Here is a 13885-nt window from a genome sequence, read left to right on the forward strand (position 1 = left end):
ATTAACCCTCATATTGAAGAGCTTACATGACTCCAGGAACATATCAACAAAAAGGCTGCTAAAACAAATTGCTATTTGGATGCCGTTTCACACCAGTCACTGAACTAAGAAGCATGCAGTGCTCAACTGTTATCTTCTAGAGGATTGTTCAGATTAGTGTTTCAGTGAACAGATAAAGTTTGTTCTAGCTCCAGGAACTTAGTGTGAAAGCATTTACTGCAAGCATATGTGCTCTGCCATTTGGCAATATACATCTGTGTGATAAATTGCAAGGAAAATCCCAACAGTGGAACTAAACATCGAGCTCATGATGGAGAAGAAGAAAATAATGTGTCCTAACAACATCAGAGATTTTACTCATATTGATAATGGCCATGAAGACTGGGAAACTTCTATGAACAACCTTCATGCTCATACAAGTATTTCAGTTGTTACAGTAGGTGGGGATTTCACAAAATAAGATGACATTTTTCCATTCCAATTGACTTGTCCTGTGCACAGATATCTATAACAGCAATCAATTCAGCAAATGAAGTGGCCAACTCAACCTCTTGACCTCAGTCACATAGGGCATTTCTAGAACTGTTTCAACCCTCCCTCCCCCCAATGCCTCATTTTTATTTCATTGAAAGTTGCTACAAATCTCCTCTTTGCTTTTGTTTCTTAATATATTCTGATTCAAAACTTTCTGAACTTAATATGTTTGCAAGTGTGGGTATGTAGCTCACAGTTTTGAATCAGTATTCACTCTACAGTCTACAGCATGCTATCTGACAGACATGCAAATAGAATTTCAGTTTAAATTGATCACAGTGCAATATTATATTTCTGTGTGGTACACATGCAGGGGAATGGCTCTAAAATTGTAGCCAGACTCTTCATATTTCCTTTCCAATTTTACTCATAATTGGAATAAAAGTGTTCTCAGAATTGGAGATAATGTATTCACTGGAATTCAAAATAAAAGCTTTTTCATTGGAATTTTTAAAATTTTGTTTTTAGATATTTTCCATATATTTTGCACTATTCCATGAAACTGGAATTGTGTACCAAGAGTTTTATGGTTAAGAGAAAAAAATATTACAAGTGTTCTATTCTGAATTCCATTCTTATAGCAAGATAAAACAATGCAGAACCATTTTAAATACAATTATTTTATTACAAAAATATTCAAACTTAACAAAATAGAAACATCAGTTTCTCAGAACAGAGTTCGCCAAAACGTGGTGGGCCATGCAAAAGATTGCTCTTAGTTCATACAAAAAGTTTAATCATGAGAAAATTTTTGTTTAATTGCAACCAATGTAGATAATGCTGTCTTGAATAAGTACATTGTAACATTTGCAACATTATTTGTTACAGTAGCTGCAGCCTGTGATGGTGCTGCATACTAATGGTACTGTTTTCTTGTGGCTGGTTGATATGTCAGTGAAGAGGTATGGAGAATATGAGAGGATATGGCACAGATTATGTCTCACCATACACTAAATCAGTGATTAGTGTGTCATAGATGATCACAATCTCATGAAAAAACAAGATATTCACTTTTGCAACTATAACTGAAACACTCCAAAGGGAGGATGAATTACACATTTTACCCTCAAAATTCTGTATAGAAACTCAGTTTCTATTTCAGCATGACTAAGTGTCCCTTGCACAATGACAAACACATCAACTCAGTTTTCAGCTATTTCAGTTACATTGTGCTTTTCCCCAAAATACTTACAATTTATGTAATCTTTCATAAATAACATCTGACTATAAAAATACTGATGCTCAAATCTACCAGGTAAATTTTTTAAGAATTGGACAGATTTTTCACATGTCATTTAGTTAAAATTGTCTGTAGTGAATCCCACCCAGAAAGTACCTTGCATACGCACTCATTTACACCTTATGTGAGAACCATGCCATCCCATCACCCACCATTCCAGAGAGGCATACTACATGCACATGCCTGCACACCCACAAACCCATCCATGCCCATGCACCCACCCATGCCCACAGACATATGTGTTTGCATGCATACTCAGCCCAAACGCAACCTTGATGGACATTTCACCTATCTATCATACAGCACATGAAATGCTACTCCCTACCTAATTTTTCACTGAATCCGTCTTATGTGATAAAAACTTTGGTAAGAACTTTGTACTCTGTTGAATATTTTAGCACTGTTGGTTAATCTGGGGACATTGTCAAACACTGTAGGCAAGAATGATTTCCTCCACTTCCTACGCCAGAGATCAGAAATACCAAATTCAAAACCTGAAGTTTCGTGATCTTAAGACTGTTGAAGTCCAACTATTCAACAGTTTTATCAACATGTTGAGTGTTTTCTGAGCTTGAAGTATAATTGCGAACTGTTACTTCGCCATCTCATGCAATACCTTTTTGAAGCTTGACTAATCATCACAAACTAGGATCACAGTTAAACTTGAATATAACCCCTGTTCACCCTCGTCAGAAATTGGTTGGTTCCCATGTAAGATAAACTGTCCTTTGGGTTAAGTCTGATGAACATTCCACACTGCTTATCAGGACAAATAAATATCATTTTGTGCACTGTACTGACATCATCAACTACAGAACATGACTAGTTTTGGCAAAGATGGAAAAATAACAACACACAGTAATCATGAACTGACTGAAAGCCAGATTTTGTCAATCATGGTTACACTGCTCTGCATGATACCTAGCCTCTATTCAACACTGATGCATTCTGCCTGTACTAGTCCCCCCACAAACAGAAGCACTTCACACACACACACACACACACACACACACACACACACTGATCTGGCCTTGTAAAATTAACCAAAATTACCTTGCTGTGCTGGTGCTGCAAATGGCTGAAAGCACAGAGAAACTACAGTCATAATTTTTCCCGAGCCCGTGCAGCTCTACTGTATGGTTAAATGATGATGGGTTGCTCTTGGGTAAAATATTTTGCAGGTAGAATAGTCCTCCATTCAGATCTCCAGAAGGGGACTACTGAGAAGGATGTTGTCATCAGGAGAAACAAAGCTGGCACTACACGGATCAAAATGTGGAGTATTATGTCCCTTAATCATTCAAGTAAGTTAGAAAATTTAAAAAGGGAAATTGATAGGTTGAAGTTACATATAGTGGAAATCAGTGAAGTTTGGTGACAAGAGGAACAGGACTACTGGTCAGGTGAATATGGGGTTATAAATACAAAATCAATTACATGTAATGCAGAAGTAGGTTTAATAATGAACAACAAAATAGGAATGGTGGTAAGCTACTACGAACAGCACAGTAGACGGCATAATTGGTCTCAATTTTACTCTAAGACTGTCACCTGTTGAATTTTGATTCTTCAATGGTTTTATAAACATGTTGAGTTCTTTCAGCGATTGAAGAATCATTGCAAGTGAAGACAGACAAAAAACCAACACCAATGACAATAATACAAGTTTATATGCCAACTACCTTTGTAGATGATGAAGAGACTGAAGAAATGTATCATGAAATAAAAGGAATTTTTCAGATAGTTAAGGAGACAAAAATGTAATTGTAATGGCGGCGGGGGGGGGGGGGGGGGGGGCAGGCTGTAATTCAATAGTAGGAAAAGAAAGGGAAGCAAAAATAGTAGGTGAATATGGAAAGAGGGACTGGGGGAATGGAATGAAAGAGGAAGCCACCTGATAGAATTTTACACAGAACATAATTTAATCATCACAAACACTTGGTTTAAGGATCATGACAGAAGGTTATATACCTGGAAGAGATCTTGAGATACCAGAAGATTTCAGATTGATTAGATAATGGTAAGACGAGAGATTTCAGAAAGAGATTTTAAATTGTGAGACATTTCCAGGGGCAGATGTGGACTATGACCACAATTTATTGGTTATGAACTATAGATTGAAGCTGAAAAAAATGAAAAAGGTAGGAAATAAAGGAGATGGGACCTAGATAAATTGAAAGACCTACACTTGTTGAAAGTTTCAGAGGGAGTACTCGGCAATGGATGACTAGAACAGGGGAAAGGAAAACTAGAAGATGAATGGGTAGCTTTAAGAGATGAAATAGTAAAGGCAGCTGAGGATCAAATAGGTAAAAAGACCAGGTCAAGTAGAAATCCTTGGATAACACAGGAGATATGGAATTTTTATTGATGAAAGGAGAAAATTTAAGAATGCAGCAAATTAAGTAGGTGAAATGGAATACAAATGTCTAAAAAATGAGGTTGACAGGAAGTGTTAAATGGCTATGCAGGAATGACTAGGGGACTAATATAAGGATTTAGAAGAATATTTCACTAGAGGAAAGTTAGATACTGCCTACAGGGAAATTAAAGAGGCCTTTGGAGGAAAGAGAAGCAGTAGTATGAATATCAGGGTTCACATGGAAAACCAGTCCTAACCAAAGAAGGGAAAGCTCTAAAGGTGCAAGAAGTATACAGAGGCTCTATATATTGGAGATGAACTTGAAAGCGACATTATATAAAGGGAAGAGCGAGGAGAATTTGACAGACCACTGAAAGACCTAAGTTCAAACACAGTCACCTTGTGTGCAAGATGTATGAGACAGGTGAAATACCATGAGATTTGTAGAAGAATGTCATAATTGCAAATTCAAAGACAACAGGTTCTAACAGGTGTGAAAATTACTGAACTATCAGTTTAATAACTCATGACTGCAAAATACTAACATGAAATCTTTACAGAAGAATGAAAAAACTGACAGAAGCCAACCTTGGGAAAGATCAGTTGGATTTTCAAGAAATGTAGCGACACACAAAGTGATACTGACTGCACAACTTATTTAGAGGATAGATTAAGGGAAGGCAAACATATGTTTATATTACCTTTAACATCGCAGCACGTCATCAATAGTTGGTTAATATATTAAAAAACTAAAAACCCGCCTCAATTGAGAAAAAAGCGCCTAGTGTTAAGTGTTGACCCAGGTTTCGGCGTAGATAACTACACCTTCTTCAGTACAACAATAAAATCCCACAAGTGCCTAAGAAGACCTTTGTTAATGATTAAAAGAACACCATAGCTATACATTTATAAACGAAAAAGAAAGGGAAAACACAAAGAGTACATATGTACAAAGTCAAAACCACTACTTAACTTAATGGTGTATGCTTCACCTCACACCATCCTATGCTTGATGGGCCATGACTCGCCATAAACTGCAGCTACAAATTGTCGCTCGCTTACAAGCCTGACCCGCTATCTATGCACATGCTCAAAACAAGGGAAGTTACTTCAATGCGCATGTGCATACGAATACGATAAAGACAAAGATTCCAAGACTTACCAAGTGGGAAAGCGACGGTAGATAGGCACAATAAATAAAACGCACAAACACACACACAGAATTTCGAGCTTTCGCAACCGGCGGCTGCTTCGTCAGGAAAGAGGGAAGGAAAAGGAAAGATGAAAGGATGTTGGTTTTAAGGGAGTCATTCCAATCCCGGGAGCGGAAAGACTTAGCTTAGGGGGAAAAAAGGATAGGTATATACTCGCGCGCGCCCACACACACACACACACACACACACACACACACACACACACACACACACACACACATATTCATCCATACATACACAGACACAAGCAGACATAGCTTTAAGAGATGAAATAGTAAAGGCAGCAGAGGATCCCTTACAACCCACATCCTTTCATCTTTCCTTTTCCTTCCCTCTTTCCTGACGAAGCAGCCGCCGGTTGCGTAAGCTCGAAATTCTGTGTGTTTGTTTGTGCGTTTTATTTATTGTCCCTATCTACCGGCACTTTCCCGCTTGGTAAGTCTTGGAATCCTTGTTTTTAATATATTTTTCCCATGTGGAAGTTTCTTTCTATTTTATTTATGAATACGATAAAGTTTATACATGGGTCGGGGCTAAATAACCCATGTATTCCCAACCGTGGATCAACGTATATCAAAAAATGAAATGTAATTTTATATACTCCTGATTGGGAAAGTTTTATCACTCTTACTCTGCAAGGAGTGAATTAAATTCCTATGTAAACTATTATTAGTAGAATATGTGACTGAAATTATGGGCTCTGAGTAAACACCCCAATTTGTAACTCATATTGCCTATGTAAAGGATAGATACCATTGCCACCTGTTTGTTATCTGACACATCCCCTAGGGTGGAAGACATAATATTATTTTTATTTATTTTCTTGTTATACATCTGTCTTACCAACTGAGGTCTATAGCCATTATTTATAGCAATATTCTCAAGTGTGACCAGTTCAGTTTCTACCCCATCTGGTGCAAGATGGATAGCTGTAACTCAATGAATATTAGAATGAAAAAAGGGCATCTTATGGGTGTACAGATGGGCTGAGTCTGCAGATATAATATTGTCAAAAAACGTGTTTTTCCAAAAATATAAAATTCAATGCGGTTGTCAACCACATTTAAAGTGAGTTCAAAAAAATTTAAGGACCTAGTATCGGATTCTTGCTCAATTGTAAAACTGATATTATGGTGAAGCTTCATGACATCATTAGAGGCAGATCAGACGTGCAGATTAGGGTACAATGGGGAAGGAAATTAACAGTTTCCTGAAGTGATCTAGGGAATTCATGGAAAACAAACCAGGATTGCCGGATATAGGTTTGAACTGTGATCCTCCTAAATGCAGGTCAAGTGTGCTAACCACTGTGCCGCCTCGCTCAGTTGCTCCTATATTCTGGTTTAATTCCCTGAATGGTATGGCACCATGTTGCTCTCTCACGTAAGGCAAATTTTAGCTCTGCAGTCCCATTATTCCAGATTAGAAGCAACATATAGTTTAAATAAGCAGGTTAATTTCAGATTTTACTAACGGACACTCACTTAGGGCTTATGGCACCAGTGTTGCTGTGCACACTCATCTAGCACCCGTGCACCTCATTTCTACATCTAGAGTACCCTTCTGCTGAATAAAATTAGTAAACAAACTGAATCTTTCCTGCTTCAAACAAGTAATATGGATACAGGATGTAGTCATCTTCTTACTTCTTTGTGGCTACACTATATGTAGAGGGAGAAATAATAATATGTCACATTTCATCTGGATCACAATTAAATCAAGTTATGAGAAGGGACTAAGCGGAACACTGAATGTGGAATCTCAAATGCTAAATCTGTACTACATCAAGTTGTGAGAAGCGACTAAGCAGACCTTTGAATGTGGAATCTCACACACTAAATTTAGACTAAAGAAATTTTCAAGTCACATATTAACTGTCCAAGAGGAAATAGAGCCCCAGTTTGATTCAGACCCATACAACAAGTACAGAGTACTTCATACCTCCCAAAAGAGTGGCTGTGCCCATAGGTATCGAATTCTCTTTCTTCTTGTTCTATATACCGGTGCCTGGAATGGCTACTTCTGTGCCTTCTTCTTGGAATCTTTGACTTATGTAGGATTGCTGTTAGGTCAATTCCTTCATCTATGGGAAATAATCTGCACAGCTTCTTCCCAACATGGGGTTCAATTTCCTGAAACAGACAGAAATCTTAAGAAGGTTGACATCCAACATGTTAACACAAAAAATTTGAAAATAGTTTACAAACCTGCCCATCTCTGCTTATTCTAACAGGTTTATCATCATTCCATGGGTTGCACAAATGGTTTGTTTCTACGAACAGAAGGCTTTTCCTACAAAAAAGAGAAGAAACATATAAACAGGGTTACAGGATCATTGATTTACATCAACTGTAAAATTTTATTTTCCTGCAAGCTGTATACTATTAAACACCTACATTGTTTCAGAAAGTGCCTGTCTCTTCAGCTTCTGTTCTCACAGGAAACTTCAATTAGGACAAATGAAGATGGCTAGTGAAATTATGTCAGATGAAGATCAAAAATGTTTCAGTTGGCAAGGTAGAGGGCGAAGCCCATTCTATAAGTCATTTACTGCACTATTTACCTTTGGCAATGATTTGTACCTGTGAAAATACCAAGTTGTATTGTTGTTCAGGGACCGTATTTAACTGTAGGTTCAGATAACTGGGTATGTTGATTACCTAGTACAGCATTGCAGATTACAGATAGTTTTACCTTTAAATATCCACATAATTACACTATTTTTGTCTCAGTTGTATATAGCAAAGAGTTATTGTAATGAAACAGTTGCTACAAATAAATGATGTATGCAAAATAGCTGTCTCTCATCATTACTGTGTGACTGGATTTCCCTAATAAATTTTAAACACCTTTTCTGTGCACATCAGTATAACCCTCAGCAAGAATGATACAACAATATTAAATATTTTACTAACATAGTAATAGCTGTATCATTGTCACCAACTGTAATATACAGTTAAGCTGATAAAATTAATACCTGGAAGTAATCACTCTGATTATGTACAATAATTTTTAAAAAATGTGACAGTGTCACACTATCTAAGAAATTTTGGTCTTATGTCAAAGCGGTAGGTGGATCAAAACAAAATGTCCAGACACTCTGTGACCAAAATGGTACTGAAACAGAGGATGACAGACTAAAGGCCGAAATACTAAATGTCTTTTTCCAAAGCTGTTTCACAGAGGAAGACTGAACTGTAGTTCCTTCTCCAGATTGTCGCACAGATGACAAAATGGCAGATATCAAAATAGACAACAGAGGGATAGAGAAACAATTAAAATCGCTCAAAAGAGGAAAGGCCGCTGGACCTGATGCGATACCAGTTTGATTTTACACAGAGTACACAAAGGAACTTGCCCCCCTTCCTGCAGTGGTGTACTGTAGGTCTGTAGAAGAGCATAGCATTCCAAAGGATTGGAAAAGGGCACAGGTCATTTCCGTTTTCAAGAAGGGATGTCGAACAGATGTGCAGAACTATAGACCTATATCTCTAATGTTGATCAGTTGTATAATTTTGGAACACGTATTATGTTCGAGTATAATGACTTTTCTGGAGACTAGAAATCTACTCTGTAGGAATCAGCATGGATTTCGAAAAAGACGGTCATGTGAAACCCAGCTCGCGCTATTCCTCCATGAGACTCAGAGGGCCATGGACATGGGTTCACAGGTAGATGCCGTGTTTCTTGATTTCCGCAAGGCGTTCGATACAGTTCCCCACAGCCGTTTAATGAACAAAGTAAGAGCATATGGACTATCAGACCAATTGTGTGATTGGATTGAGGAGTTCCTAGATAACAGAACGCAGCATGTCATTCTCAATGGAGAGAAGTCTTCCGAAGTAAGAGTGATTTCAGGTGGGCCGCAGGGGAGCATCATAGGACCGTTGCTATTCACAATATACGTAAATGACATTGGAAGTTCACTGAGGCTTTTTGCAGGTAATGCTGTGGTGTATCGAGAGGTTGTAACAATGGAAAATTGTACTGAAATGCAGGATGATCTGCAGCGAATTGACACATGGTGCACGGAATGGCAATTGAATCTCAATGTAGACAAGTGTAATGTGATGCGATTACATAGAAAGATAGGTCCCTTATCATTTAGCTACAAAATAGCAGGTCAGCAAATGGAAGCAGTTAATTCCATAAATTATCTGGGAGTACGCATTAGGAGTGATTTACAATGGAATGATCATATAAAGTTGATCGTCAGTAAAGCAGATGCCAGACTGAGATTCATTGGAAGAATCCTAAGGAAATCCAATCCGAAAACAAAGGAAGTAGGTTACAGTACGCTTGTTTGCCCACTGCTTGAATACTGCTCAGCAGTGTGGGATCCGTACCAGATAGGGTTAATAGAAGAGATAGAGAAGATCCAACGGAGAGCAGCCCGCTGCATTACAGGATCATTTAGCAATCGCGAAAGCGTTATGGAAATGGTGGATAAACTCCAGTGGAAGACTCTGCAAGAGAGACATTCAATAGCTCGGTACGGGCTTTTGTTGAAGTTTCGAGAACATACCTTCACTGAAGAGTCAAGCAGTGTATTGCTCCCTGCAATGTATATCTCATGAAGAGACCATGAGGATAAAATCAGAGAGATTAGAGCCCACACAGAAGCATACCGAAATCCTTCTTTCCACGAACAATACAAGACTGGAATAGAAGGGGAAACGATAGAGGTACTCAGGGTACCCTCCACCACACACCGTCAGGTGGCTTGCGGAGTATGGATGTAGATGTAGGTGTAGATACACATATCAATGCATATAAGGCAACGTAGTGTAAGCACCATTATCCCAACTTTAGAGGAGACAATAAAAACTGTATATATCTCCAGATCAACAAATAATTACTGATGCTCTTTCCTAATATCAACAATGACATATTTGAAGTAACTGAACAAATCATTTGATGTAAAAGATTAAATTCACTAAAACTGCTGAAATAAATGGTGCTTACAATTTTATAAGATAACACTAGAATCAATAGCCAGTGATGCTTAAGGTATGCTTTACTGGAGCCTAATTAGTTAGTTAGTTAGTTTCATGTTCCATGGATGATTTGCATGATAAATCATAATGATGTGGAATGAGTCATTTTATGTTCACATCAGAACTTAATTTATAAATATGGCTACATGCTGATCATCAATAAGAGTTTTTTAAATATTAATTATGTTAATAATATTAATTATATTATTATTATTATTATTATTATTATTATTATTATTTATTTATTTATTTTATGGCCTTTATTGGACCACTGTAGTCAAAAATACAAAGTTATAAACAAGTTGTTACACAGGGATACAATTTGGCTCAACAATAACATAATATGATATTTAAGTAATATAATTATTAGTGTTTATTCTTATATGAAAGTTGTTTTGCTCTTCTGTCTGCCCAATATTTCTTCATTCTTTCAAATCTTTTCTTTCTTTCGTCATTTGAGACCACTCTTCCTGTACTCCTTTTATTGATTTTCATTTGTAGTCTGGTTTGCGAGTCTTGCAGTATTCTGGTTTTCTCTGTCTTGTTTTTTAGGTCATCTACTGTAATTTGGAGTTCTTTTACATCTTCCTCAATTTCTGTGATCCATTTAATGTCACTCTTGCTATCCCACATATTTTGTATTATTTTTTTTACTAATTCTGTTTTCTGGAGTTCTCATCACATGTCCAAAGAATGAGATGTGATTCTTCCTGATCGTGCTCATGACTGGTTCTATTTTCTTATATATAGTTTCATTTGATGCTATTCTCCAATGTCCATTTATTTTATACTGTTTATTTATACATGTCCTAATTATTCTTCTTTCTATTTTTAGTATTCTGTCAATTTCTGCTGTACTAGTTGTTTTGAAGATAGTTTCAGCTGCATACATTATTTCTGGTTGTGTAACTGTTTTATAGTGTTTTAATTTTGCATCTATAGATAGGCTTTTTTTGTTGTATGTAGTTTTGGTAATGTAATTTGTGTAGTTCAGTTTTTTTTTAATTCTATTCTGCCATGATGGCGTGTCATTGTATGTTATTATTTCACCTAAATATTTAAATTTCCCAACAATTTTGATTTCCTGTTCTCCTATCGTAATTTTGTTTGCAAGTGGTTTATCAGTTAGCATAATCTCCATTTTCTCAAATGATATTCTAAGGCCTACTTTCTCTGCTATTTCTTGTAGTGATTTCACTTGTTGCGTGGCTTCTTGAACAGTGTTGGCTAGGAGAGCAAGATCATCAGTGAATCCCAAGCAGTTTAAGCAAATATCATCTTTTGCACTTCCAAGTCTTATCATCTTTGGATTGTCCTTGTACCATTCTCTCATTATGTATTCCAGTGCACATATTATTAATAATATTATTATTATTAAATATGCATATGTGAGTTAGTAGTTCCTACTAACCACCTTTCACACATTACACCAATGGAAATTCTTCTGCAGAATAAAAGGAGTACTCAAGGAAAAACTTTTTCAGTTTGTTTTCAAAGTTTACTTTGCTGTCTGTCAGACATTTTATATCACTGGGTAAGTGATCCAAAATTTTTGTTGCAGCACTGTACATGCCTTTCAGTGCTAAAGACAAGCTTAATGTGGAGTAGTGAATGTAATTTTTCCTTCTGGTATTGTAATTACATACATCATTGTTCCTCCTGAACTGCACTGCATTATTTACTACAAACTTCATGAGGGAATACGTCTACTGTGAAGCAGTACTCATTATGCCCCAATTACTAGATCTGTGTCATTTACCAGCCATGACTGGACAAACTGCATCAAGATCAATTACATATATACACTCCTGGAAATGGAAAAAAGAACACATTGACACCGGTGTGTCAGACGCACCATACTTGCTCCAGACACTGCGAGAGGGCTGTACAAGCAATGATCACACGCACGGCACAGCGGACACACCAGGAACCGCGGTGTTGGCCGTCGAATGGCGCTAGCTGCGCAGCATTTGTGCACCGCCGCTGTCATTGTCAGCCAGTTTGCCGTGGCATACGGAGCTCCATCGCAGTCTTTAACACTGGTAGCATGCCGCGACAGCATGGACGTGAACCGTATGTGGAGTTGACAGACTTTGAGCGAGGGCGTATAGTGGGCATGCGGGAGGCCGGGTGGACGTACCGCCGAATTGCTCAACACATGGGGCGTGAGGTCTCCACAGTACATCGATGTTGTCGCCAGTGGTCGGCGGAAGGTGCACGTACCCGTCGACCTGGGACCGGACCGCAGCGACGCACGGATGCACGCCAAGACCATAGGATCCTACGCAGTGCCGTAGGGGACCACACCGCCACTTCCCAGCAAATTAGGGACACTGTTTCTCCTGGGGTATCGGCGAGGACCATTCGCAACCGTCTCCATGAAGCTGGGCTACGGTCCCGCACACCGTTAGGCCGTCTTCCGCTCACGCCCCAACATCGTGCAGCCCGCCTCCAGTGGTGTCGCGACAGGCGTGAATGGAGGGACGAATGGAGACGTGTCGTCTTCAGCGATGAGAGGCGCTTCTGCCTTGTTGCCAATGATGGTCGTATGCGTGTTTGGCGCCGTGCAGGTGAGCGCCACAATCCCACAATCAGGACTGCATACGACCGAGAACACAGGGCCAACACCCGGCATCATGGTGTGGGGAGCGACCTCCTACACTGGCCGTACACCTCTGGTGATCGTCGAGGGGACACTGAATAGTGCACGGTACATCCAAACCTTCATCGAACCCATCGTTCTACCATTCCTAGACCGGCAAGGGAACTTGCTGTTCCAACAAGACAATGCACGTCCGCATGTATCCCGCACCACCCAACGTGCTCTAGAAGGTGTAAGGCAACTACCCTGGCCAGCAAGATCTCCGGATGTGTCCCCCATTGAGCATGTTTGGGACTGGATGAAGCGTCGTCTCACGCGGTCTGCACGTCCAGCACGAACGCTGGTCCGACTGAGGCGCCAGGTGGAAATGGCATGGCAAACCGTTCCACAGGACTACATCCAGCATCTCTACGATTGTCTCCATGGGAGAATAGCAGCCTGCATTGCTGCGAAAGGTGGATATACACTGTACTAGTGCCGACATTGTGCATGCTCTGTTGCCTGTGTCTATGTGCCTGTGGTTCTGTCAGTGTGATCATGTGATGTATCTGACCCCAGGAATGTGTAAATAAAGTTTCTCCTTCCTGGGACAATGAATTCACGGTGTTCTTATTTCAATTTCCAGGAGTGTACATTTTGAAAAATATTCACAAAATTAAGAAATTTATACTTAATAGAAACAATATTTGTTTGTCCATTCACTTTGGTCACTATTAAAAGAATTCACCAATGGAGTACAATGGGTGTTCTCTCAAGTCCTGTGCTACACTCCTTCTGAATGTTCCTAGCGGCAGGGAATCCTTAAACAGACATGTACAAGATGATTGTGGGAGGGCACCACATAAATTTCAAGTGACATTACTGAAAGAAAATTATGCAAAAGATATCAACTTACTGATTTGCGTCTCCCAAGATTTTAAATGATTCTAAGTGCAG

At 38.8% G+C, this 13885-nt stretch overlaps 1 protein-coding gene across 2 annotated transcripts in view; it reads right to left on the reverse strand.

Annotated features, from left to right (window-relative positions):
* LOC126299334 (uncharacterized) overlaps positions 1 to 13885 on the reverse strand; it is an 864357-nt gene that overhangs the window by 100190 nt on the left and 750282 nt on the right. For both annotated transcript variants that reach the window (XM_049991164.1, XM_049991163.1), the window contains exons 29-30: positions 7558 to 7642; positions 7292 to 7482 (exon numbers count right to left, since the gene is read on the reverse strand). In XM_049991164.1, the coding sequence (XP_049847121.1) occupies positions 7292 to 7482; positions 7558 to 7642 (276 nt within the window). The remainder of the gene's footprint in view (positions 1 to 7291; positions 7483 to 7557; positions 7643 to 13885) is intronic.

Source organism: Schistocerca gregaria, chromosome X (assembly GCF_023897955.1).
Source record: "Schistocerca gregaria isolate iqSchGreg1 chromosome X, iqSchGreg1.2, whole genome shotgun sequence".
Lineage (NCBI taxonomy): Eukaryota > Metazoa > Arthropoda > Insecta > Orthoptera > Acrididae > Schistocerca > Schistocerca gregaria.